At 55.5% G+C, this 27,427-nt stretch overlaps 1 protein-coding gene across 7 annotated transcripts in view; it reads left to right on the forward strand.

The window, feature by feature from the left end:
* Positions 1-27,427, forward strand: part of FGFR3 (fibroblast growth factor receptor 3) — a 55,234-nt gene that overhangs the window by 22,934 nt on the left and 4,873 nt on the right. For 2 of the 7 annotated variants that reach the window (XM_029063083.1, XM_029063084.1), the window contains exons 3-14: positions 3,176-3,436; positions 4,771-4,824; positions 10,119-10,288; positions 11,701-11,824; positions 12,456-12,646; positions 15,708-15,858; positions 20,305-20,498; positions 22,418-22,563; positions 22,755-22,876; positions 23,437-23,547; positions 23,931-24,121; positions 25,584-25,706. In XM_029063083.1, coding sequence (XP_028918916.1) covers positions 3,176-3,436; positions 4,771-4,824; positions 10,119-10,288; positions 11,701-11,824; positions 12,456-12,646; positions 15,708-15,858; positions 20,305-20,498; positions 22,418-22,563; positions 22,755-22,876; positions 23,437-23,547; positions 23,931-24,121; positions 25,584-25,706 — 1,838 coding nt within the window. Of the gene's footprint in view, positions 1-3,175; positions 3,437-4,770; positions 4,825-10,118; positions 10,289-11,700; positions 11,825-12,455; positions 12,647-15,707; positions 15,859-17,717; positions 17,863-20,304; positions 20,499-22,414; positions 22,564-22,754; positions 22,877-23,436; positions 23,548-23,930; positions 24,122-25,583; positions 25,707-27,427 lie in introns of all 7 variants that reach the window. The other 5 variants (XM_029063086.1, XM_029063088.1, XM_029063087.1 and 2 more) reach the window with 5 other exon arrangements.

The following is a 27,427-nucleotide window of genomic DNA, read 5'->3' on the forward strand; positions in this document are numbered from 1 at the left end:
GACAGTTTGCCTGTGCCTGCCATGGTTGGTGAGCTGCTCTCTCAGTGACTTTCTTCCTTCAGCTTGAATGAGCAGTTGTCCCCCCAGCTCCCAGGTTGCCCAACTCCATAGCCGCTGTTGGGAGCCTTCAGAGGTGCCTTCTGGCTGGATTCCTCCAATCAACAGTCCAGCGGCTGCAACTCCAGACTGGCTGAGACCAAAGCAAATGAAGCTGAGCAGTTCAGGGGTTGTTGGGGATCAGGGCTGCTTGTGCTGGTGCTGTGTGAGGCCCTGGTGATGACCCTTTTTTTGAGCCCTGCCCATCCCGTGCCTGTCCTTGGGGCCGAGACCCTCTCTGCCCAGGCTTTTGCAGAGTGGGGGCTGAGTCCTGAAGTAGGTAACTGGTGCTCAGTGGGGAGTCTTTGCTCTGGTCCTGCCGGTGGCCCTAGGTGAGCCCCATGCCCACCCCTTGAGGAGCAAAGAAAGCCTTTCCCGAGGGAATCGGGGTTCTGGGGTTTTCTGGAGGTTTGCCCGGAGACAGGCAGACAGACAGACCCATGTGGCGGAACCGGCTGTCTCGGTCTCCCAGCCTTTGCACCAACCACCAGACCAAACCCCTTTCACTGGTGAGAGCCCATAAACCGGGGGTGGCAGGCGGGGTGGCGGGCGGGCGGGTCGGGCAGCGGCTAGCCGACACAGGTACACACCGCCTCTCTTCTTTTTTGCTGACCTTGAACTTTGCCTAAAGTTATGAGAGGTGACTTTCATCTCTGACTCAGACAAATCCTGTCTGCCAGATTGGGCCTGGGATGACCCATATGCTAGAACGAGTCTGGGCAGGACATTTGCCCTGGAAGCGCCCCCCTCCCCCGCGCCCCCAGCAGCGATTGCTATCACAACACAGAGCCCCAAGCTGATAAAATACTTTGCCCTTTGCCCAGTGAAATCCCCCTCAAGGGACTTGGAAAAAGATCTGAGCAAACAAGCTTCTATGGACACGTTTTCCTTGGCCCCAGCTTGCCACCCCTCCGCTTCTCTGCTCTCCGCCTGTCTGCCCCTTTGCTCCTCTGCCCCTCCCAGGGAACCCCAGACCCCAGTACTGGTCAGGGCAGCTCAGAGTTCCAGGATGGAGCGAGTGCTTCCCCCATCCTTCCGAGTGTCGTCACCACGTGGCCCGAGGGATGGTCCAGTCTGGTCCCGGGGGGTGACAGAGGGCAGGAGCCATCGCCTCTGCCCTGTCCGCATTTTACCGAGGTCTCAAACCAGACCCCAAAATTGTTGCATACCCGAGATTCCCGCCCTCAGAGTCCCCTCTCCCCATTCGTGCCAATGGGCAGGTGTGGGAGTCTCCAGAGCTGACCCCCTCAGCCCCCCGCCCACTGTCATGGCTTCTCTGGGGCTGCCCAGCCCCATGACAGTTGTCTGGGGCTTTTGGGTCCCAATGGGGACTGCCTTCACACTGGCTGCCTGGGTTTCAGGCCCCTTCCTAGAGTTCTGGACATCTGGGCTAAAGGGCAATGGACACCACCAGTCTCACGTTGGGGTGAATTAGGTCCTCTTCATGGATGGCAGAACTCCAGTGCCCTTGGGCCCTCACCTGGTAAGCACCTGAGTCTGTGTCTGCCCCCCAAGAGAACTTAGGTCCTCACCCCCCTACCACCCTCCCCCCCCAGCACAGCACCCTGTCTATAGCTTTAAACCGAGCTGTGTCCTCTACTTGTAGTTTCAGTGTCTTTCTCCCAGACTAGACTGTAAACTCCCTGAGAACAGGGATTATGTTGACTTACTATACTGTACTCTCCCAAATGCTCTTCACAAACCAGACAGTAAGCTCTTTAAGGTCAAGGGGCTGTGTCTAATAGTTCTATGGCATTCTCCCAGGCACTCAGATTTCAAGCTCCTTGAGGGGATTCTAATCCCAGCTCTGCCACTTACCTGCTGTGTGATCTTGGGCAAGTCACTTAAACTTCTCTGGGCTGCAGTTCCCTCCTCAGTGAAATGGGGATTGAGGTGTGAGCAGGGACAGGGACTAGTCCAATCTGATTAGCTTGTATCTACCCCCTAATAAGTGCTCAACAAATACCATTAAAAAAAAGGACTGAACTGGCCAGGCAGTCTGAATGAGAGGCAGGTATGGGGATGGTGGCGGGGGCCCACAAGCACAGCTGAGAGACTGGTGCCCAGCGGTGATCCATGGGGAAGCAGCGTGGCTCAGTGGAAAAAGCCCAGGTTTCGAAGTCAGAGGTCATGGGTTCGACTCCCGGCTCTGCCATTTTTCAGTTGTGCGACTGTGGGCAAGTCACTTAACTTCTCTGTGCCTCAGTTCCGTCATCTGTAAAATGGGGATTAACTGTGAGCCTCACGTGGGACAACCTGATTACCCTGTATCTACCCCAGCGCTTAGAACAGTGCTCTGCACATAGTAAGCGCTTAACAAATACCAACATTATTATTATTATTATTATTATTATTATTATTATTATGCCACCAGCACTTCATCCCGAAGCCTGAGCCCCGGGCACATCGCGCCCAGTGGGCGTATGCACACTCATTCTGGATGCTACCGCCCTACTGCTCCACTGCTGCCAGCAGTGCTCTAAGACAGACCAGGTGGAATGGAATCATTCATTCAATCATATTTATTGAGTGCTTAGTGTGTGCAGAGCACAGTACTAAGCAGTCGGAAAGTACAATACAGCAATAAAGAGAAACAATCCTTGCCTGCAGTGGACTTACAGCCTAGAAGGTGGGGGAGACTGACATCAAAACAAGTTAACAGGCATCAATATAAATAAGTAGAATTATCTATACATACATAACTAAGTGCTATGGGATGGGGAGAGGGGGAAGAGCAAAGGGAGCGAGTCAAGTTGACACGGAAGGGAGGGGGAGCTGAGGAAAAGGGGCCTTGGTCTGGAAAGGCCTCTTGGAGGATGTGTGCCTTCATTAGGGCTCTGAAGGGGGAAGAGTGATTGTTTGGCAAGAGGTAGGACGTGGGCCAGCAGTCAGTGGCGAGGCAGACGAGATGGAGGCACTGTGAGAAGGGTAGCACCCAAGGACTGGAGTGTATGAGCTGGGATGTAGAAGGAGAGAAGGGAGGTGAGGTAAGAAGGGGCAAAGTGATGGAGGGCTTTAAAGCCAACAGCGAGGAATCCCCCTGTCCCCTTGCCCTCTGTCTTCCCCCCATCCCCTGTAGAGCGGCTGCGGAGTGAGGCTGAGCTGCTGGAGGAGCTGGTCTTCAGCAGCGGAGACACCATCCTGCTGTCCTGTGATCCTGCGGGCTCCATGCCCATTCAGTGGCTCAAAGATGGCACCGGGGTGGAGCCCAACAACACGACACATGTCGGGCAGAGGCTGCTGACCATCACCAATGTGTCCTCGGCAGATTCGGGCTTCTACAGCTGCCGGCGCAGAGACTCCCGCGACATCCTCGGCAACTTCAGCGTCAGAGTGACTGGTGAGGGCAGCTGCGGTCCCAGCCCTGCTCTGGGCTTTTAGGGGAGCACTCCACCCCCCGCTCATTGGGCTGAGCCGCAGTCGGGTCCGTTGTCGACTAGTGGCTCTCAGACCCAAGAGGGCTGAGTGCATGGGAGAGGCTTGGATGGTGGCCATCTGTCCATGCGGTGGGCTCCCCGTCTCCCCTGTGAAGGAAACCTGGCCAGAGAGGGGAAGCAAAGTGGGAGGAGGTAGTATGGGTGAGGCAGCTGCCCCTGGAACTGAATCAGAGTATAGTCATTTGCACACAGTAAGCACTCAATAAATACGATTGATTGAATGAGTGAAAGAATAGGAGGGGCAAGACTATCCTATCAGGGTTATCTCAGACCCCCTCCCTCAGGGGGCATCGTTTTCCCCTTGACTCTCTTCCTAGGGAGCTGAGGGCTCCCCATCCCCTCAGTAGAGGTGTGCTGGGGGAAAGCGGGCCCACCAGTGAGTGAGGTAGCTGGGAGAGGGATGGATTGTCCTTGGACAGAATGTCATTGCCTCCAAGGTCAGCAAGGGGCTCCCCAGTGGTTTCCTGAGGCCCAGCTGCCTGAGGCTCTGCTCCCATTGGCCAGGAGACATTGGAGGTGCATGGAAAATGGTCACTCAAAGGTGGAGGAATATGAGCCCGAGCCATGGCAGGGCAACTGAAGGAACCGGGATGCACTAGGAACCCTCTCCAGGCTCCAGATGCCGGCCGAGGGGTCGGGGGTGGCTCCGGGTTGGGGTGAAGGGTAAGCAGAGGGCACTTGAGGCACTGTTCCCAGATTGGTCAGCTGATGACCCAGTGACCTGGGCTGCTCTGCCTCTCTGAAGCACCGTGACTACCTTGTCTGGGCTTGGGACCCCTGGACACGGGACCCCCGGATATGGGACCCCCAGGCTTGGTCAGAGTGGGGCCACATGCCCTCATCGGGCTCTGTCCGGTCCACTTTCCCCATGATGCTGGACAGTGGCTGGGCTGGGCCATCGGCACAGTCAAGGCTTACCTAGGTTCCCCATCCTCGCACTGGTGGGCAGTAGGGGGTACAGGGGGACCGGGGACCCTGGGGTGGGAGGCCAGCAGCTGGGGACAGGAGGTTTTATGCCAGCAGCGAGGGTGGATAAGGGTCTGAAAGGGGCCAGCCGGTCAGGTAGGGGGCAGGAATTTTGGAGTCTCGATGAGACCTAGTTGGAGAGAAGGGTTTGGGGAGGAAGGGTCAGCAGTCAGAGGAGATGAGAGAGGAAATGAGCACAAGTGGGGAGGGCAGGGAAAACTACTGACTGGCCCCCTCTGCCCCCTCTGCCCCCACCTCCTCCACCCTGCAGATTCTCCATCGTCAGGCGACGATGAAGATGATGATGACGAAATGGAAGACGCAGGTGAGTGACCAGTGCTCAGTGCCATCCAGATTGGTTCCGGGCAGGAGGCGGGGGGATGTTTGTGTGTTAGTGTGTGTGTTCATGCACACACTGTCCCAGCTAGTCGTGTGTGTATATGTACATGTGTGCATGTGTGCACTCTGTCCTGGCTGGCCGTCTGTGTGAATGCTCTGTCTTGGCTTACAAGCTGTGTGTGTTCCCTTTGACAAGCGCCCTGTATCCGTGTTCCAAATGGGTTGTGTGTCTTGGCTGAGGGTCAGCCTTGCTGGAAAATTTCTCCAACCTCTGTCCAGGCTACCTGGACTGAGAGACGAGTCTTTCGATAGCCAGACCAGGCACCCTGGTCACAGAGGTTGGTCTTCCAGTAGCCAAGCGAGGCACCCCGGCCTCAGATACGGGTCTTGGGGTAGCCGGGCCAGGAATTCTGGTGGGCCTGGGAGATGACTGAGGTTCTGGGGCTGCAGATCCTGACTGGCAATTTTGCCTGCCACCATCCACACGGTGGTTGGAGATAAAGTCAGATCAATCAGATTTGCTATTTGATGGCAGCATTGATTAAAGATTTGCTGTGGGAGAATGTGAAAACTACTGAGCTAAAATTAAACTTTGAGATTATTTGTGGGATTCATTTATCCAGAGTTGGTCTTCTCCTTTGTTACCAGGAGTGATTAGGAAGTGACTTTACCTTATAACTGAGCCTAAGGACCCACCAGAATGGTGGTCCACAATGAGCTTGCAGTCTAAAGGGGGAGACAGATGTTAGTATAAATAAATAAATGAATAATGTAGATATGTACTTATGTGCTGTGGGGCTGGGAGTGACCCTGATCCTTGCCTCCCTCCCTCCCTCCTTCCCTCCATCTCTCCCTCCTTCCCTCCATCCCTCCCTCCCTCCCCTATCCACCCCATCCCACGGCTGGATGCTGGACTCGTCCTGGGAGTTTTCACTGGCTCCGTGAGCTTGTAGGTCGGATTGTGTGTTCCTCTCTGCACTTGGGGTTTTTAGGGTTGTGAAGAGTCCATCAGGAAGTTTGACCCCTCTCTTAACCGGAGGTTCGAGAGGCAGGGCAGGAAGGTGGGAGAAACACTGAGCAACCCTCCACAATCCCTAGACTGGTGATGGGAGAGAGGCTTAACAGCTGCTCAATCTATAACTAGTATTGGCTGGGCATCTCCTATGTGCAGGGCTCTATGCTGGCTGTCTCCAGTGTACTGGGCTATGTGTTGGGTATATCCTGGGTGGAAAGCACTGTCTTGAATACCTGGGAGAGTGTAATGGAGTTACTAGTGAGTCTTGCCCTCTAGGAGCTGACAGGGTAGCTGGGACAGACTCTGAGCAGGTGACAGGTGGGTCGGAGGCTTTCTTCCCCAGAGGTAGAAACTTTGAGTGCTTCACTGGTGTTTCCGAGTGCTTACAGTCAATCATTGTTCCCAAGTGGTGCGTCTCAGGGTGGCTTTTTCTGGGCGAGGGTTTGGCCCAGGGAGTCCCAGGGCCCTCTGGTTCCACACTCCGTGGAGTTGGGGAAGCCGGACCTATGTCATTTTGGCCGCAATAACCTGTAAAAAAACTCATTTGAAAGGGTCCTATAGGGAGAAGTTAGAGGTGGGCGGCCCGGGGAGTGCTCAGCTGCAAATAAAGGTGTGCTGAGCTCACAAGGCATGCTGGGAACCTGGCCGGGGTCAGTGATTCCTGCTCAACCTGGCCAGGGAAGTGGGCCAGGGCCAGATCCCCAGAGGACAGGGCAGACGGGCTGCTGGCAGCTTCCTGACCCGGATGCAAGTGAATGCTACCTGTCTGAGGTCCTCAAACTCCTCCCCACCACTCCCATGAGCATTCATTCGGAGCCCTCCTTCGCAGTCAGGAATATTTACTGAGCGTCTCTTGGGGTACAGGGCCTGTTATACTAAGTGCTTAGGAGAGGACAATACAACAGAGGGAGTAAACATTATCCTCACCTTCAAGGAGCTGGCTGTCTAGTAAGAGAGATGGACCATAAACTAAATGCTAGGTAGGGGAAGCAATAGAGTTTAAAGAAATGTACTTAAATTCTACCAGGATGGGGAGGGGGACTGAGTATCTAAATGCCTACTTAGTGCAAAGGTGCTCAATTGGCATCTGGTAGGGGGAGATATAGGATGGGGAGATGAGAGTTTAATCAGGGAAGGCTTCCTGGAGATGTCTTTCCCAAGCACCTAGTACAGTCCCTGCACACAGCACTCAATGAAAATGATTGATTGGTTGACTTGGGTAGGGTTTTGAAGATGGGGCAAGCAGTGGTCTTTTAGGCAGGAACTGCAAAATCCTTGTGGGTAGGGAATGTGTCTACCAGTCTTCCTGTATTGTTCTCTCCCAAGGACTTTTTGCAGTGCTTTGCACACAGTGAGTTCTCAATAAATGCCATGGTTGGCTGATGTGAAGGGAGAGGGAATTGAGAAGCAGCGTGGCTTAGTGGAAAGAGCATGGGCCTGGGAGTCAGAGGCCTGGCTTCTAATTCGGCTTTGCCACTTGCCTGCTGAATGACCTTGGGCAGGCCACTTAGCTTCTCTGTGCCTCAGTTACCTGTAAAATGGGGATTAAGATTGTGAGCCCTCTGTGGGGCAGGGACTGTGTCTAACCTGATTATCTTGCATCTAGCCCAGTGTTTAATACAGTGTCTGGCACAGTCTGGCACACAGTAAGTGCTTAACAAATACCATTAAAAAGAAAAAATTCCAGGCAGGAGGGATGGCATGAGCAAGGAGTTGGTGGCGAGAGGGACAAGGTAGAGTGAGTAGATTGGCATTAGAGGCGTGGACTATAATAATAATGTTCGTATTTGTTAAGCGCTTACTATGTGCCAAGCACTTCTCTAAGCGCTGGGGTAGATACAAGGTAATCAAGTTGTCCTACATAGGGCTCCCCATTTTACAAATGAGGGAACTGAGGCACACAGAAGTTAAGTGACTTGCCCAAGGTCACACAGCTGACAAGTCGCGGAGTCGGGATTAGAACCCATGACCTCTGACTCCCAAGCCTGTGCTCTTTCCACTGAGCCACGCTGGACTATGTTGTAGTGGGAGAGGGGTGAAGTTAAATAGGAAGGGGAGAGCTGATTGATGCCTTAAAGCCAATGAATAGGAGTTGTCGTTAGCAGAGATGGAGGAATAATCCCTATAGATTTCTAAGGCGTGGGGAGATGTGCCCAGAGCAAATTTTTAGAAAAAATGTACAAGGCAGCAGAGTGAATCATTGACCGGAGAGGAGAGAGGCTAGAGGCAGGGAGGTAAGAGAAGAGTCTGATGTGGTAGAAGAGGCAGGATGTGACAGGTGCACACTGGATGGGACCAGTGTGGTAACAGTTCGAATGGAGAGAAAGAAGTGGAGTCTGGACCCACGGGTTGCGGTGACCGATCAAATATGTGAGATGAATGGGAAAGGTGAGTTGAGGAGAATGTTAAGGTTACTGGCTTGTGAGATGGGGGATGGTGGTGCTGTTTACAGTGATAGGAAAATCTTGGGGAGGACAGGATTTGGGTGGGAAGATGAGTTCTGTTCTGGATGTGCTCATTTTAAGGGGTCAGCTGGACATTCAAGTAGAGATGTCCTGAAGGCAGGAGGAAATGCAAGACTGCAGAAATGGAGAGGTGGATTTGGGAATCATCCTTGTAGAGATGGTAGTTGAGACTGTAGGGAACGAATGAGTTCTCTGAGGGAATGGATGTAGGTGGAGACCAGAAGGACAGCCAGAACTGAGCTTTGAGAAACCCACCGCCTTCTAAAATCTCACCACCATCCGACAAGGCTGCCCTGATTAGCTTCAACACCCCAAAGCCTACACAGGACTCACATACCCAATCCAGGCCTCTCAGCACCCTTGTATCTACATTCGTCTAATTCTAGAAAATATTTTTTTATGTCTGTCTCCGGATGAGCAGGGGATCTGTCATTTTTTTGTTGTTGTTTATTTTTAATATACTTTCCAGATGCTCACTACAGTTCATGCCCCCTGCTCCCAGGAGCACTCAGTAGATATGTTACCACTAAGTCACTGCCTCAAGTCCGTAGTTGTCCTTCATACACCAGTGAGTAAGGACATAAGTGCCTTCTAAGCTCGTCATGGGCAGGGAATGTGTCTGTTTATTGTTCTGCCGTACTCTCCCAAGTGCTTAGTACAGAGTTCTCCACACGTAAGTGGTCAGTAAATATGGTTGACTGACTGAAATGGCGGAGAGATGAGAGGTTAGTTAGGGAAGGCCACCTGGAGGAGATGGATTTCAGAAGGGTTTTGAAGCTGCGGAGAGCCGTGATCTCCTAGATGGAGACAGGAAAGGAGTTCTGGACAGGAAGCAGGGTGTGAGCATGAGGTCGATGGTGAGAGAGACTGGAGTTTCCCTCTCCCCCACAGCCAAGGAGTCTAGCTCTGCTCTCCTGCCCCTGCAGGTGAGGAGTGGGGCTGGGGCTGGAGTCAGATTTCTCTGGGCTTGACCTTGGGTAGCCCCACGGTGCCCGGGGTGTTGGCATTGGCCCTGCTGCCACTGCCTTAACCCAACATCGATCCAGGCTCTGGGTCAGAAATGCTCCCTTCCCAGTGACATGGGGGTTGAACTGGGGCCACTGGGCGCCCCTCCCCCATGCCCCTGTTGGAGGTGACAGTGAGGGTCCTTGAGGCCCAAACCCCTACACACCTAAGCAGCAGGCAGTGATGCTGCCCATCTGGTCAAGCAAGACCTTCATTCATTCAATCATATTTATTGAGCACCTACTGTGTGCAAAACACTGTATTAAGCACTTGGAAGAGTATGGCAACAAAATAGACATTCCTTGCCACAACGAGCTTACAGTCTAGAAAGTTTTCAGTCTGTGACTGACTGATCTCTGCTGGTCACTGCTCCTGGGGTTTTTCCTACGCCTCCTCCATCTCTATCCTATCGCCCATCTCTGTCTTGGCCTCATTGGCCTCATAGGATTCTCTAGATTCTCTCCCCCTGGCCCCCCGGCCCCCCTGCTCCCCCTCGCCCCCCCAATCTCTGTGTCTCTGTTTCTGCCTGCCTTTCTCTGTCCTTCTGGTCTCAGTGCCAGCCTCCAGGAGTTTGTCCCATGAAGGCGGCGGGTGAGAATGGCAGAGGAGAGGGAGCGTGTGAGGATTTAGGGGTTAAGATTGTAGCCACATTCAGCTCTCTGAAAGGTCTTGTGTGGGTGCCAGCCACCCTCTCTGCCTGCTGCCCCTCCGCCCCCCGATGCCATGCTTCTTGGCTTCGCACCCCTCCCTTCACCCTGCCCCCGACCCATCCATCCCTCCGTCCGCCACTCACAGGGGCCCCATATTGGACCCGGCCAGAGAGGATGGACAAGAAGCTTCTGGCGGTGCCGGCCGCCAACACCGTCCGCTTCCGCTGCCCTGCGGCCGGGAACCCGGCCCCGACCATCCACTGGCTGAAGAACGGCAAGGAGTTCAAGGGGGAGCACCGCATCGGGGGGATCAAGGTGAGTGAATGAGTGAGGAGGGAGGGGGCCCGTGGGGGTCAGCCAGGTGGCCCGGCAGTGACCATGGCAGGGAATTGGGGGCCACTGCTGGAAGACAGGCATCATCGCTCGGTCAGCTACCATTTGCCCAGACTCTCCTCTTCGCAGTGAGCGTTGCTGTCTGAGCTTGAGTGCCATTGCTCTCCTTGTTCCTGCTCTTGCTCTTTCCCCATGGTCCCAGTCCCAAAAGACTCCTCGACTGGAGTCTTCCCCTGCCTCAGTCTGCATCCCCCAGTCTCCGTATCGACCTCCCCAACCGATACTTCCCAACCTGCTCTGCCTCCCCTTGTCCGGGCCCTTTGGTCTCAGCTCCTCTCACTGTCACCACTGTCGAGCCCACGGTTTCTTCAGGCTTTTTCCCCTTCCTTTTCCCTGACTCCAGGAGTTCCAACCCAAACTGCCACATCTCTGTCCTGTTGATCTTATGTAGCTTTGGGAGTTTTATATTCCAACAGCCCTGCTGAACCCCTGAGGAGCATCTAGCTGCTCCCTAATGAAAATCCCAAATCCTCAACTGTCCCCCAGCCTTGGTTAATGCCATCATGTCACTCCTCCCCAGCCTTGGTTAGCACCATTGTGTCACTCTCCCCCAGCCTTGGTTAGCTCCATCTGCTGAGAAGCAGCATGGTGTAGGGGATAGAACACGGGCCTGGGAGTTGGAAGGTCATGAGTTCTAATCCTGACTCTGCCACTTGTCTGCTGTTTGACCTTGGGCAAGTCACTTCACTTCTCTGTGCCTCAGTTGCCTCATCTGTAGCATGGGGACTGAGACTGTGATCCCCATGTGGGACAGGGACTGTGACCAATCCAATTTGCTTGTATCCACCCCAGCACTTATTATAGTGCCTGGCATCTGGTAAACACTTAACAAGTGCCATTATTATCTTAGAAGGTCATGGGTTCTAATCCTAGCTCAACCATGTGTCTGCTGTGTGACCTTGGGCAAGTCACTTTACTTCCCCATGCCTCAGTTACCTCATCTGTAAAATTGGGATTGAGACTGTGAACCCCATGTAGTATAGGGACTGTGTCCAATCCAATTTGATTGTATCTACCCCAACATTTAGTACAGTTCCTGGCACATAGTGTTAACCAATACCATAATTATTATTGTTATTATTATTCACTGCCCCTCAGACTCGCTCTTACCAGTGACTTCTGAAGCCCAGAGTGAATGGCTCTTCCTCCCTGGTTCTCACCAGTCCTCCTCACCCCTGCCCATCTTCCACGCCCTCTCCCCCCGGGTGACTGTGGGTACAGCAGGAGAGAGTGATGGAGGACAGAGATGCTGGCCAAGCTCCGGCCCCCGCTCCCTCCTTGCAGCCCGTGGTGCCCCCACCACTCATGGCCGCTCGTCTGTCCCACCCACCCAGCTGCGGCACCAGCAGTGGAGCCTGGTCATGGAGAGCGTGGTGCCGTCGGACCGGGGGAACTACACGTGTGTGGTAGAGAACGAACACGGCAGCATCCGGCAGACCTACACGCTCGATGTGCTGGGTGAGTGAGCTCTGGCCCAAGCCCGGCTGCCCCTTGTGGGGTCATTGCTCCAAACCTACCCATCAGTCAGGAGTCGTCACTGAGCACTCACTGTGTGCAGGGCGTTATACTGAGCATGGGGGGAGGGGAGGACGAGAAAGTTAGTAGACCCTATCCCTGCCCTTGAGGAGCTGACAGTCAACTCTGCAGAGCACCATCCTGAGTGTTGAGGGGAAGTTGAGAGAGTTGGCGAACCCAGTTCCCGCCCTCGGAGCTGACGGACGACTGTGTGCTGAGCATCGTCCTGAACATTGAAGGGAGAATGAGAGAATTAGCGGATTCGATTCCCGCCCTCGGAGCTGACGGTCGACAGTGTGCTGAGCAATCTTGTGAGGAGAGGACTAGAGAGTTAGAGAATCTGATACCCACCCTCGGAGGTGACGGTCAACTGTGTGCAGAGCACTGTCCTGAGTAGCGAGGGAAGGACGAGAGAGTAGGTGGACCTGATTCCTGCCCTTGGAGCTGATGTCCTAGCGAGTGGGCGGGGGAGGGGAGGCACATGCTGCACTGAACTCCGGGTGGGAGGAGGGAGTCGCGTCGGGGCCTGCCGACACTGGCCCTTGACGGTCCCTGGGCTTGTTCTGTCCGGTAGAGCGATCGCCGCACCGGCCCATCCTGCAGGCTGGCTTGCCCGCCAACCAGACGGTGGTGGTGGGCAGTGACGTGGAGTTCCACTGCAAGGTGTACAGTGACGCCCAGCCCCACATCCAGTGGCTGAAGCATGTGGAGGTCAACGGCAGCAAGTATGGTGCCGACGGGACGCCATACGTCACCGTGCTCAAGGTCCGTCGACCGGGGCTGGGCAGTGCTGGGAGGTGGGCTGACCGGGGGGCGGCTGGTGCCCAGGGACAGGTGGTGGGCAGAGCTGGGGATGGGTGGTGGTGGGTGGATCTGGAGGTGCATAGTTCTGGGGGGCGGGCGGCGGTGGCGGAGGGCGGACCTGGAGGTGGGCAGTGCTGGGGGGTGGGTGTTGGTAGAGGAAGGAAGTTCTGGGGGGCAGTGGGCAGAGCTGGGGCCAGCCGATGCTGGGGGGTGGGTGGCATCGGCGGTGGGCGGAGTTGAGGGTGGGTGGTGGAGGTGGGCAGTGGTGGTGGGTGACAGTAGTGGTTGGGTGGCATCAAGGGGTGGGAGTGTCAGGTGGCATTGGGAGATGGGTGGCACAGTGGGTGGGCATTGGCATTGATCAGTGCAAGGGGGTGGGTTACGTGTGTGCTGCAGTGGTGGGCTGGTGACAGGTGGGTGTTGTGCAGGTGGGTGGCTGTGGCAGGCAGCACCAGGGGCCAGGGATCGGTGCAGGGCTGCCACGTGGTGGGGGTGGTTGTCTCACTGGGTCCGCATGGGGGCCTTGGAAGAGTTTTAATAAGGGCCCTGAGGGCTCCTCCAGTGTTGGCTGGGTGATGGTTTGGGAGAAGTCAGTCGTGTGCCGCTGCCTCTCCAAGGGATGGGATTGAAATGGTGCCGCCTCATCGTGCCCCGTTTTAGGACTGCATCTGCGCTCCAAGTCTGCATCGATCAGATGGTGATGGACCTTCAAAGCATTAGACACAGGGCAGAGCAGGGCAAAGGCTCAGGGCAGTGTCACAGGAAGGCAGCCCAGGGCAGAGGCTCAGGGGAGCAGCTTAGGGCAGGGGCACAGGAGGGCAGCACAGGGCAGAGGCTCAGGGCGGCGGCACAAGAGGGCAGCCCGGGGCGGCGGGGTGGGGTTGCTACACAGGACCCAGCCCACCCACCCCAGGCCCATCAGCTCCTGGTGGCAGAGAGCTTGCTGTGCTGGCTGGACCTGAAAGTGGACATTCGCAGGCCTGTGACCAGGGCAATGCATACCTTGCTGGGTAGATGGCAGCCCAACCCCACTTTAGCTGGATCCTCTGCCTGCGGGGAGAATGGCAGAGCAAAACACACCTTTGTTCTCAATCTGCTCGCCCCCGAGGCCGCACCCCCTGCTGGTTTGGGCCAGTGTCCTCCCCCGAGGTAACTTCCTGCCCCACTGCAAACAGCGCCCCCTGCTGGTGTGTACCAAATGTTCAAACGCAGGCCCTGCCTTCTGGCCCTGCCCCCTGGCCCAGCAGTCCACAGGGGACCTGCCCTCTGCCTGTCTGGAGTGTAGGTCAGGAGCTGAGCCTCAGTCTTGTTCCACCCCACCTAAAGGACCACCCCCACCTGCCCCTGTCCACCCCACTGACAGGGGCCTCTCTCCCCGCTCCACTGTGGTCTCGGCTGCTGGTGCCCTTCTGATGATAATGATAATAATAATAATAATGATATTGGCTAAGCGCTTACGATGCGCTAAGTACTATACTAAGCACTGGGGCAAATACAAGATAATCAGGTCCCACAGTTTAAGTAGAAGGGAGAACAGGTATGGATCCCCATTTTGCAGCTGAGGGAACTGAGGCACAGAGTGAAGTGACTTATGCCACTTGTCTGCTGTGTGACTTTGGGTAAGTCACTTCACTTCTCTGTGCCTCAGTTACCTCATCTGTAAAATGGGGTTGAGATTGTGAGCCCCATGTGGGGCAGGGACTGTGTCCAACCTGATTTCCTTGTATCCACTCCAGCACTTAGCACAGTGCCTGGCACATAGTAAGTGCTTAACAAATATCATTATGATTATTGTTATAAGCGTTGGATCCAGGATTAGAATCCAGGTCCTCTGATTTTCAGGGCCCCACGTTGCTTCTCCACGATGAAGGGTGGTGCCCTTCAGCCGATGGGGCTTTGATCAGGCAATCAATCGTTGGTGTATTTGGAGCCCTTACGGTGTGCAGAGCACTGTACTAGGTGTTTGGGAGAATGCAGTACAACAGAATTGGTAGACATAATGAACTTCCACTCTAGATGGGGAGACAGACCTTAAACTAGATAAGAGATAACATCCGTAAATACTATGGGGCTGAGGGGGGTGGACTGAATATTGCCAATCCAGCAGCCCTTCCTTCTTGGATTAATACTATGGGACTGAGGGGGTGGGCTGAATATTGCTAATCCAGCAGGCCTTGCCTTCTTAGATGTGCCCATGGACGTGGGTCTGCCCCAGCCTCCCCCACCCCCCGCCTAACCCCCCTGCCTGAAAAATAAGGGAGATAGGGGAGGGAAGGGGAGGAGGCAGTGGCAGGAGGAGCAGGCCCCAGCTTCCCAGTTATGGCAATGGAGCACACATGCCGCAGACTTCTCTGGCAAGGAACAGAGTTTAGCCCAAGATAAACCACTGCGAATTAACGTTCAGGGGCTTAATCTCAAAGGCCTTCCCAGGTCTGGTTTAGAGTGGCGGCAGGCGGGCCTGAGAGCCGGGTGAGTGCGGGGTCAGGAGTAAACAGAGCCGTCAGCAGCGGGCTCCTCTCGCTCCTATTTCGGTAGCGGTGGAGAAGAGGGGGGCGGTTATGCCCGAGTCGGGCCCTGCCGCCGGGACTCCCCCAGGACGTAGGGGCCCTCGGGTCTGATCTTGGCAGCCCGACCCTCTCCAACACTGTAACCCCGGCCAGGTGCCCCCACGTGACCCCAAAGGAGGACAAGGCCAGCCCACGGCTTGGAAGACCGGGAGGGGAGAGAGGACTCTGTGCTCCCTGGGGCTCCAGGATCCCGGGGCTCCCCTGGCTCCCGTGCTCCGTGGCCTCCAACCTCTCCTCGCCTCCAGGCTCCCACCTGGGGACCTGGGATTGTTGGGAGTCTTTGCTTCCGGAGGCTCCGAGGGGCTTCACCGAGTAGAGGAGCGTGAACGTCGGGGCGGGACCGAGGGTCTGGGTGCGGGGCAGGGGGCCCGGAGCAGGGCCGGTGGCCCTCCCTGCCCCTCCGGCGGCCGGGGTGGCCGGGTCACTGAAGCGGAGGTTTCTGTCTGTCCCTGCAGTCTTGGATCAGTAAGCACGCGGAGGCAGACGCTAGCCTCAGCCTGTTCAATGTGACAGAGCAGGACGAAGGGGAGTATCTGTGTAGAGCCAACAATTTCGTAGGCATAGCCGAGAAACCATTTTGGCTCCACACTCGCAAATTCAAACCAGGTAAAGCAGAGACTCTGTCCCAAGGCCCTAGCGATGGCCAAATTGAGCTTTAAATGCTTTTTTTAATCCAATTTATTCAAATTCATTTTTCATTTGGTTCCTGACGCTGAATGGCTTTATCTTATTTCTTTGCTTTATTTTTTTTTCAAATTAAAATGTCAACTGCCGTAGAAAAATTCCCCCAATAAAATGACTGTATCTGTAAAAAACATATCCACAACCAAAAAACTCCTTTTCTTTCAACCATATCTCTGTGGCTGTGACTGGTGGTGACTGCATGAGACTGTGGCTGTAGCTCAGACGGGCTGTGGTCGTGGCTGTGGTTGTGGCTGAGGCTGTGGTTGTGGCTGTGGGCTGTAGCCAAGGCTGAGGTCGTAGCTGTGGCTGTGATTGTGGTTGCGGCTGTGGTTGTGACTGAGAGGCTGCGGTCGCGGCCTTGGTTGTGATTGAGGCTGCGGTCGTAGCTGTGGTTGTGACTGAAGCTGTGGTCGCGGCTGTGGCTGTGACAGGCTGCGGACATGGCTGTGGTCGTGATTGAGGCTGTGGTCACGGCTGTGGTTGTGACTGAAGCTGTGGTAGTGGCTGTGGTTTGTAACAGACTGTGGTCACAGCCGTGGTTGTGATTGAGGCTGTGGTTGTGACCGAGGCTGTGGTCGTGCCTGAAGCTGGGGTTGCAGCTATGGTTGTGCCTGAGGCTGTGATCACGGCTGTGGCTGTGACAGGCTGCAGTCATGGCTGTGGTTGTGATTGAGGCTGTGCTTCGCAGCTGTGGTTGTAACTGAGAGGCTGTGGTCATAGCTGTGGTTGTGACTGAGGCTGTGGTCGTAGCTGCCGTTGTGACTGAAGCTGTGGTCACGGCCGTGGTTGCGACTGAGGCTGTGGTCACGGCTGTGGCTGTGACCGGCTGTGGTCATGGCTGCGGTTGTGACTGAGGCTGTGGTCGTAACTGTGATTGTGATTGAGGCTGCGGTCACGGCTGTGGTTGTGACTGAAGCTGTGGTCTCAGCTGCGGTTGTGTCCGAGGCAGTGGTCATGGCTATGGTAGTGACTGATGCTGTGTGAAAATCTCCCCACCCTTCACCCATTCCTCCCTCTGCTGAGGTCTCGGGAATGCCTGCTCATGACTCCTCCTGATTGCCGCTTCCAAAATTCAGCTAATTTCAAGTGACATGGGAGTGTTGGCCACCATCTTGACCATGGCCCCTAAACCAAACTTTTCTTTCCAGATAACTCCCTAAGTGCCAAAGCATCAGGCCACCCATGGCCCGGGACCAAGCTATGACCTCTTCCACCTTGCGTGGCCCTGGCAGGAGTCTCTAGCGGCATTGTCGACAAGCCAGCCTCCCTTCCTCACTCCCTCACCCCCACTGCCCGATTGACCGACATCCATTTTCCCACCCATCCTGCCTCTCCCTCAAGCTCTTACCTCGTACTCATGCTAATGTGAGATCCCACAGTACCTCGTCATCACGATAACACCGGTGTCGGGCCGGAGTCCTTCACCTTTTATGTCGCTGGCACCCAGCCCTCCCCCTCTGTCCCTCTTCTGTCTCACCGTACTAATACGACAGTCAGTCATATTGTGGGGTCAATTTTTCATTCTGATGCTTGCATGCTTTGTTAGTGGGACAGAGTTAATGCCTGGTGAAGGGAACTTTGGCTTCTTACTACAGGTCGCAATGGGGAATGAGATAAAATCAAGGTGGAAGATGGGCCGTTGGAAAGCAAGAACCTTTATTTAATCTGCTTTTGAAAACTTGCCTGAAAGTCTGTGGTGTCCTTGCGTCTGCTGGGATCCTGGCTTAACCTCCTGGTTTTTCCCCCCTTTCTATCTACGCGTGTGTGTTTCTCTTTTCTAGACGGCAGGCGTTAATACCACGGATAAGGAGCTAGAAATTCTGTCCTTGCGCAATGTTACTTTGGAGGACGCGGGGGAGTATACTTGTCTTGCTGGGAACTCTATTGGGTTTTCCCATCATTCTGCATGGCTGGCGGTGTTACCAGGTACTGTCCTGTCCTGTCCTGTCCTGACTCACTGTCCTGTCCTTCGCTCTCCCTGCGGTGCAGCTGCATCGGGCCAGGGTGCAGAAATGCCACGGTGGCAGGTGGGCGGTGACCCTGACCCTCCAGAGCCTCCGGCACCCGGGCACCGCCCCTTCCCCAGAGCAGGCCTCAGTGGGCAGGAGTCTGAGGCCTGGACGGGACTCGATCTATGGCTCCTTGTCTGAAGGTCAGGCTCCCGGCCGGTCTCCCAACTCCTTACAGTCACACTCGTTCTCCTTTGGGAAAGACAGCTATCAATCAATCAGTAGTATTTATTGAGCACTTAGTGTGTGCAGAGCACTGTACTAAGCGCTTGGGAGAGTGCAGCATAACAGAGTTTGGAGACACAATTCCTGCCCACAACAAGCTGGCAGTTTAGAGGAGGGGACAGATGTTAATATCAATAAATTATGGACATGGAAAGAAGTGCCGTGATATATACATAACTTATTGTGTCCGTGCCATGCTTCTTGTGTGCTAAGCACTGTGCTGAGCACTGGGGTAGGTGCAGGTGGTCAGACACGGGGCCACCGTCTGGCTTCAAGCCTGTTGGCAATCGAGCAAGTTGGAGGAAGACCAAGACCCAGACCCCACCCCACCTCCAAGCTCACAGTATATTAATGATTATAATCATCATCATCATCATCATAATAGCTGTGGCAGTGCTATGTTCCAAACCCTGTGCTAAGCATTGAGATGGGCATCAGATAGGTTGGACATAGTCCGTGCCCCATACAGGGCTCTCAGTCTAAGGGAGATAGAGAACAGGTGTTGAATCCCCATTTTACAGATGAGGAAACGTAGGCTCAAAGAAGTGAAGTGAGTTGTCCAAGGTTACACAGCAGGCAGATGGCGGAACTGGGGTTAGAACTCAAGTCTAGTTCTGACTGCCATACGTATGCCCTTTCCCTGCTTCCTCAATTGGCAGTCAGTCCACTCTCCGAGTCAGACAGGGAGAGGAGCCCTGGGCGCCCTCTGAGACTGACCTTACCCCTTCCGCCTGTGTCCAGCCCAGGTGAGGAAGTCCGGTCAGGCGAGTTCTGCCCAGTGCCTGGCCAAAATGGATCTGTCGGCCCAGAGTCACGTGTGGAGTTTGGATCCAATCTATGGCCCTTGGCCGCTCCTCTGGGAGACTTGGAGAGCTCTGCCACCCCACTTCCACCTCTCCCTTGCTCCCTGCCTTTCTTGTCCTCCGCTCTCTTTGCTGAATCCCTCCCCCTTGCCCACCCCCCTCCCGGTCCCTTCTCCCCACCTCCAGAGTCCCTTCTTCACTGGCAACTGTGGCATTTCTGTGCCTTCTGTGGCAGGAGCTAGGAGAGACTCCCAGAAAGGGGAGCATGGCTGGGGGAGCTTCCCGTTCCTTTTCTCTGTCAATCAGTCTATCAATCATTGGTATTTACTGAGCGCTCACTCCGTGCGCAGTGCTGTACAAAGCGCTCTAAAGATTCGATCGCCTGGGTGCAGGGGCTGGGGTTCTGTGTTTTTCCGACTGCCTCTCTTCTGCCTTCTTGTCTGCGTTGAAGAGCTAACTGGCGCCTGCCTATTTCTGAGTGTGTACCCCCCACAGTCCCTCAAGGTGGCCTGGTGGGCCCTCCCTTACCCTGCTCCATAGGTGCCCTCTCACCCTCATCCGGTGCCTCACCACAAGGGTGCTGGAAATGTCGCTGGATTGTTGAGGAGCTGGAAGGGAATGGACAGAGCCTTCTCTGCCCCCTCTCTGCCCTCTTTCTGCCCCCTTTCTCAGCTTCCCAGAGCTCTCTGGCGGTAGTTCCAGACTGAGGAGAAATGAGACAGGGTCTGGGCCCCATCCTGCTCCTCCCAAGATGGCCTCCATCACCCCACTGGCCTGGGGCAGGAGGTGGATCCAGCTGGCCCCATCTGACCACCGCCACCCTCTTGAGGCCGACCTCCTTCAACCAACATCCCCACCCCCTTGAGGCCAGCCCCATCTGACCTAACGTCCCTTCAAGGCTGGCCCTGCCCGACCCCTCTACCCCCTCGAGGCTGGCCTCCTCCGACCCCCCACCCCCTCGAGGCCAGCCTCATCTGCCCCAACACCTCCTTGAGGCTGGCCCTTTCTGGTCCCCTGCCTCCTTTAACCCCTTAACCCCTGGAGCCAGGCCTCCTCCAACCATTCCCACCCCCTTGAGCTCGGCCCTCTCCAACTCTCCTCCCCATGCTGGGAAACTGAACCGTCTTCCCTAGGCCCCAGCTTTTCCAGCCAGACCACAGGCAGTATGGGGAGCCAGAACCAGTCAATTCTTTGCACTCACGGGCTGCCAACCCTGCCCCCGGGAGCCCTCCAAACCCTGGCCCTGGTGGGAGCGTGGCCCAGACTTGCCTCTGCCCCCGGCACGCCCCCTGCCGCCACCACCCAACCACCCCTCTGTGGTCACTTCGCAGCGGAAGAGCTGGTGGAAGTGGAGGAGTCAGGCAGTGTGTACGCCGGCGTCCTCAGCTACGGAGTGGGGTTCTTCCTGCTCATCCTGGTGGTGGTTGCGGTGACAGTCTGCAGGGTGAAGATGCCCTCCAAGAAGGCCATGAGCGCCCCCTCTGTGCAGAAGGTCTCCAAATTCCCACTCAAGCGACAGGTAACAGAAAGTAGATACAAGGTTCCTTTTCCCTCTGCTTGGCCAACTGTCCGCGTCTACCCCCCTGCCCTGGGCCTGTCGTACAGGGAGAGGGGGCAAGGGCTGCCTTTGGGTGGGATCGAGGGTCCTGGATTGGGGCTGGAGGCAGAGGGCCGGGGATGCTGGAGCCTAGGGCTGGCAAGGGTGAGGGCTGCCTTTGAGTGGGATTGAGGGTCCTGGATAGGGGCTGGAGGCAGAGGGCCTGGGGAGCTGGAGCCTAGGGCTGGCAGTTCCAAATGGAGTTGAGCAGACCAGTCCGTCCAAGCGAGGGAGGAGTGGTGTTGGAGCCCACGGGCTTGCTCCTGGCTCCTACTCCTGGGCGCTGTCTGAGGCCCTAGTTGTGCAGGTGAGCAGCCTCACTGGTGGGTCTCCCCGGCCTTGTGGTGTCCCTAGGTCATCCGTGGCTTTTTCTATGAGCAATGGTGACCTCCTTTTTTTAAACTTGTTAAGCATTTACTATGGAATTACCTGGAATTAGAACCCAGGTCCCCTGACTCCCAGGCCCAGCCTGAGCCTCACTGCTTCCCATATATCTTACCAATTAGAGGTAAGATGTATCTGAATCACGATGACCCACAGAGCACAGTCTTGTGGTCCAGGGGCTTTGGGAAGAGGCGACATCCATATCAGCCAATTGTGAGGAAGCCAGTGGGACGCACGGTGCATCGCTGGGCAGCAAAGGGGCATCGAGGAGCTTCCCGATGGCAGGGAGTCCCCAGGAGCATCCTGGAGAGGAGCCCTCTTGGATCAGTTTTTATCACGGCCATTTCCCCTGAGGGCTCTGAGGTTGCAGTCTCCCTCTCTGCTCCTGTTGCACTTGGATTCGCTCCCTTTATTCACCGCCCCCTCAGTCCCACAGCACTTATGTCCCTATGCGTAATTTACTAACTCATATTAATGTCTGTCTCCCCCTCTAGATTGTAAGCTTATGCAGGCAGGAAACGTGTCTATTCTGCTATACTGTAATCTCCCAAATGCTTAGTACAGGGTCTGCACACAGTAAGCTCCCAATAAATATGATGGATTGATTGATTGGGTGGGTGATGGGCCAGGTTGTGAGCCTTTTGGGTCAGTTAGGCAAGAGAAAGCAGGGTTGCCTAGTGGACATATCATGGGCCAGGGAGTCAGAAGAACATGGGTTCTAATTTCAGTTCCACCACTTGCCTACTGGGTGACCCGAGGCAAGTCACTTCACTTCTCTGCCTCAGTCCCCTCATCTGTAAAATGAGGATGAAGACTGTAAGCCCCATAGGGGACATGAACTGTGTCCCACATGATTACTTTGTATCTATGCCAGTGCTTAGAACAATGTCTGACACATAGTAAGTGCTTAACAAATACCATATAAATATATATAAAAAAAGGAATGACTGAGCAGCCCCTCAGAGCATGGTCCTGAGCATTGGGAGGGTGCACTGACATCAGCAGCTGTGATTCTGCCCTGGTTTGGTCCCAGGGCCCAGCAGGCAAAGCCGGACTGAGCTGCCCACGGCCCTCAGATGCGGCCCTTTCCCTCCTCTGAGGACCTGGGTCCAGTAGTCGGCCAAGGTCCAAGCTGCGAGTTTTGGGAGCGTTGCCATGGAAAGCCCCCAAAGTCCCCAGAATCCCACCCTGCACCCTCTCCCACTCCCCCAACCCCCTCGCAGGCCAATCCCAGCATCTCCCTTCTGCTAGCCCAGGCAGGAGCCCTGCCGCGGAGCCCCAGGCCTCTCTCCATCCACTGACTGGGGATCTGTGGGAGCTGGGCTCCCCACTCCCACACCAGCTGGGACGATGGCGGCACCAGCCTCGGGCCAACAGTCAGCAGCCAGGAGGCTCAGCGCGGGCGGCGGGCTAACCGGGGTGAGGCGTGTGGCGATACCGTCCCGTTTGCTCCATTCAAGCAGGTGTCCTTGGAATCCACCTCGTCCATGAACTCCAACACGCCCCTGGTCCGCATCGCCCACCTGTCGGCCAGTGACAGCCCGATGCTGGCCAACGTGTCCGAGCTGGAGCTTCCGGCGGACCCCAAGTGGGAGCTCTCACGATCTCGGTCAGTGGCTCCCGGCGCCCCCGCGGCTCCCATCCCACCACCGCCCTCGGGCTGGCTGCTGCCCTGGGCTGGGTCCTCACGCCACCCCTGCCACTGCCCCCACCCTTTCCCTGTCACCCTCTCTCCCTCCCTTCCCCCTCTGCCCTCCACTGCCCCACCTCACTGCTGCCACATTCCCCATCCCTTTCCAGCCTCACTCTAGGGAAGCCCCTGGGAGAAGGCTGTTTCGGCCAGGTTGTCATGGCAGAAGCCATCGGCATCGACAAAGACAAGCCCAACAAGGCCGTCACGGTGGCCGTGAAGATGCTCAAAGGTACTGGGACACCACTGCACTCAGGGAACCGACGGAGGAACCGACACCTGTCCAGGGGGATGGGGCTGGGAGACCCAGGGTGGCCGGGTGGAAGGGGCAAAGGGGTGCACCCCAGGACTGGCAGAAGAGCGAATGAGAATGGGGCACACACTGGAGCCCTGTGTCAGGAGACCCCGGTCAGTCAGTTTGACCACCTCCGTGCACACATTGGGAGCTTTGGGGTGAAGGTGGGCAGGGCAGTGTGAAGGGGAAGTTGAAGGAATCCTGGGGGAACTGGAACACTGGCCAAGGCCAGGCATGATGACCATACACAGTGGACAGCCCCTGAAACCAGTGGGAGGGAGCAGGGGTGAGTGGGCCGGGGGAGGAGGAGGAGTCAGCTGCCTCCAACCACCTCCATCCTGCTGCTCATAAGCTGGAAGCGGGATCGAGACCAGCCCTTGGGAGCCCTCCGACCTTAGCTCCCCTCCCTGCCCCTTCCTGTGACACTAGCCCTCTCCCCACCACTTCCCGTGACCACAACTCTCTCCCCCCGCCTCTTCCTGTGACCCCCCCGGCAGATGATGCCACAGATAAGGACCTCTCGGACCTGGTCTCTGAAATGGAGATGATGAAAATGATCGGGAAACACAAAAACATTATCAACTTGCTGGGAGCCTGCACCCAGGATGGTGGGTTTCTGACAGATCTCCGTGCGTTCCCACCCTCCCTCCCTCCGTCTGTCCCTCTCCCCTCCCCAGCTTGGTCCACTGGTCTCGGGTTGGCGGGCAGGCAGGACCATATCCACTGTGGACTGTTGGCAAGGCCCCTGTACATCCCGGTGGGGTAGACATCCAAGGATGACCTGCAGGAATTCCTGCGTGCCTCCCTCCCTCCTTCCATCCCGTCCTGTTCCATCCCATCCCGTTCCATCCCATCCCATTCCATCCCATCCCGTCCCGTCCCGTCCCGTCCCATCCCATTCCATCCCAACCCACCCCACCCCATCCTACCCCCTACACTTGATCCATCTCCCTGGGTCGGTGGAGCCACATTGACTGTGTGCCTCGGGCAGGACCCCTGTATGTCCTGGTGGAATATGCATCCAAGGGCAACCTGCGGGAATTCCTGCGAGCCCGCCGGCCCCCTGGCTTGGGCTACTCATTCGACACCTGCAAGCTAGCCGAGGAGCAGCTCACCTGCAAGGACTTGGTGTCGGGCGCCTACCAGGTAGCTCGGGGCATGGAGTACCTGGCGTCCCAAAAGGTGAGCCCCGAGACCCGAGCGTCTCTGTGGGGGGCGCTCCACCCCATTGTCCTTCCGTCCCCTCCTCCCAGCCCCTCCCACACCCCACCTCCCCGCCTGCCCCACACAATCAGACACAGCCCCTGTACAACCTAAGTTGGGAGGGGGAGCAGGAATATTCCCTTCATTGTACATGTGAAGATGCTGAGGCCCAGAGAGGTTGAGTGGCTTGTCCAAAGTCACATAGCAGACTGGGCCAGGGCTGAAGTTAGTGCCCAGGTCTCCTCACTCTCAGTTCTCGAGTTCTATCCACTAAAACATAGTCACCCGCTGCCTCCACGTCCTCTCTTCCATCACTCTCTCCTCGACCCCACTCCACTCTGGCTTCCGTCCCCTTCACCACCAAAACTGCCCTCTCTAACGTCACTGGTGACCTTCTTCTTGCCAAATCCAATGGTCTCTACTCCATCCTAGTCCTCCTCTATCTCTCAGCTGCCTATGACATTGTGGACAACCCCCTTCTGGAAACATTATCCAACCCTCACTTCACTGACACTGTCCTCTCCTGGTTCTCCTCCTATCTGTTTGGCCACCCCCTGGTGTCTTTTGCCGGTTCCTCATCTGCCTCCCACCCCCTAACTGTTGCCCCTCCATCTCTGCACCAAACAGAAAGTTCTCTCCATCGGTTTCCAGGCCCCCAATCAGCTTTCCCTCTTGCCTAACCTCACTCCTCTCCCACTGCTACCTTTCCACATACTCGGCTCCTCTGACACCCAACCTGCTCACTGTTCCTCCATCTCGTCTGTATCGCCTTCAACCTCCTGCCTGGGACTCCCTCCACATTCACTTCCGACGAATCACCGCTTTCCCACATTCACAGCCCTACTAAAATCACATCTTCTCCAAGAAACCTTCCCTGACTATCTTTCATTTCCCAACTCTATTCACCCTCCCTGCAGTGTCACCTATGCCCTTGTGCCTGCACCTAAACGCTCTTTAATACTTACTCCACCCCAACCCCACAGGATTTACGTGCACTCCCTTATATTCTGCTGCTTCTCCAACCTGTCATTTATTTTAATGTTTTTCCCCCTCCAGTCTGTAAGCTCCCTGTGTGCAGGAAATCACATCTATCAACTTCATCGTACTGTCTCTTTCAGATCACTTAATCACATAGTAGCCACTCAGTAAGTCCTACTGATCGGTTCAACAGTCCAACTGTTTCACCCTGACCCTACCCGATGACTCCCTGTGGCATCTGCCTTGAAACTGTTGTCCCCTCGATCAGTCAAGCATTTGGCTCTGACTGGCTGAACTCCCAAAGGGCCGGGGTCAGGTATCTTTCTTCTGCAGCACTGTCCCCAGTGCTTGGCGCTCAGTGCGTAGGCCAGGTGGGTTGACTTGCCCCAGACCCTCTCCCACCTCATGTCCCTTGGGTCCCGACGGTCGAGCTCCGGCCTTTCTCTCTCTCTTTGCCTCACAGTGCATACACCGGGACTTGGCCGCCCGGAACGTGCTGGTCACCGAGGACAGCGTCATGAAAATCGCCGACTTTGGCCTTGCCAGAGATGTTCATAACATTGACTACTACAAGAAGACCACCAATGTGAGGGCGGGGTGGGGAGGTGACCCCGGGGGAGTGGAAGGGACAATGGGGGGGTTGTGGGGGTGAGCAGGGGGTCGGGCTGTGGAGGGACAGGATAGGACGTGGCACGACCCTAGGGGCAAGAGGTGCAGGCAGGTTTCCTCCCCAGCCCCGCTTCAGCCTCTTGGGGGCTGTGCTCAGGCTTGTGAAAAGACATGTTTGTTCCTTCATCCCCAGAAGGCATCACCAGAAAGACACTGCCGTGGCTACTGTCAATCCATTGATCAGTTATGTTTACTGAGCACCCGTTGCGATACTGAGCACTTGGGAAACTATAATTGAGTTAGTAGATGTGATCCCTGTTCTCAAGGGGTTCACCATTAGGCAGGGGAGATAAAAATCTAGAGTAAAGTTTAGGCTTGGGGAAGCAACCGTTGATACAGATCGATGTGTAAGTGCTGGGAGCCAGGAGTTGGGGTGGAGGCATGATAACCCAAGTGCCTGCATAGGTGATGCAGAATCAACCAATCAGTGGTATTTACTGAGTGCTGACTGTGTGCAGAGTACTGTACTAAGTTCATTCATTCAGTCATATTTATTGAGTGCTTACTGTGTCCAGAGCAATGCACTAAGTGAAATTAGTAATGAAGTGAAATTCAGCAACAAATGGAGACGATCCCTGCCCACAACGGGCTCACGCTCTAGAAGTGGGGAGACAGACATCAAAACAAGTAAACAGGCATCAGTAGCACCATTATAAATAAAAAGAATTATAGATATATACACCATTAATAGAAATAAATGGAATTATAATTATAAATATGTACATATATGCACAAGTGCTGTGGGATGGGGGGGGGGGGTAGAGCAAAGGGAGTGAGTCAGGGCAATGGGGAGGGGAGGAGAGGAAAAGGGAGGCTCAGTCTGGGAAGGCCTCCTGGAGGAGGTGAGCTTTCAGTAGAGCTTTAAAGGGGGGAAGTGTGCTAGTTTGGCGGATTTGAGGAGGGAGGGCATTCCAGGCCAGAGGTAGGACGTGGCTCAGTGGAAAGAGCACGGGCTTTGGAGTCAGGGCTCATGAGTTCGAATCCCAGCTCTGCCACTTGTCGGCTGTGTGACTGTGGGCAAGTCACTTAACTTCTCTGTGCCTCAGTTCCCTCATCTGTAAAATGGGGATTAAGACTGTGAGCCCCATGTGGGACAACCTGATTCCCCTATGTCTACCCCAGCGCTTAGAACAGTGCTCGGCACATAGTAAGCGCCTAACAAATACCAACATTATTATTATTATTACGTGAGCCAGGGGTTGACGGTGGGACAAGTGAGAACCAGGCACAATGAAGTTAGTGCCAGAGGAGCGAGCGGAGTGTGCGGGCTGGGCTGTAGAAGGAGAGAAGGGAGGTGAGGTTGGAGGGGGCCAGGTGATGGAGAGCTTTGAAGCCAATAGTGAGGAGTTTTTGCTTGATACGAAGGTTGATAGGCAACCACTGGAGATTTTTGGGGAGGCGGGTGACATGCCCAGAACGTATCTGTAGAAAGATAATCCGGGCAGCAGAGTAAAGTATAGACTGAAGCGGGGAGAGACAGGCGGTTGGGAGATCAGAAAGGATGCTGATGCAGTAATACAGTTCGGATGTGATGAGTGATTGTACTAATCTGGTAGCGGTTTGGATGGAGAGGAAAGGGCAGATTTTGGTGATGTTGCGAAAGTGAGACCGGCTAAATGCTTGGAGAAGCAGCGTGGC

Source organism: Ornithorhynchus anatinus, chromosome 4, assembly GCF_004115215.2.
Source record: "Ornithorhynchus anatinus isolate Pmale09 chromosome 4, mOrnAna1.pri.v4, whole genome shotgun sequence".
NCBI classification, from domain to species: domain Eukaryota; kingdom Metazoa; phylum Chordata; class Mammalia; order Monotremata; family Ornithorhynchidae; genus Ornithorhynchus; species Ornithorhynchus anatinus.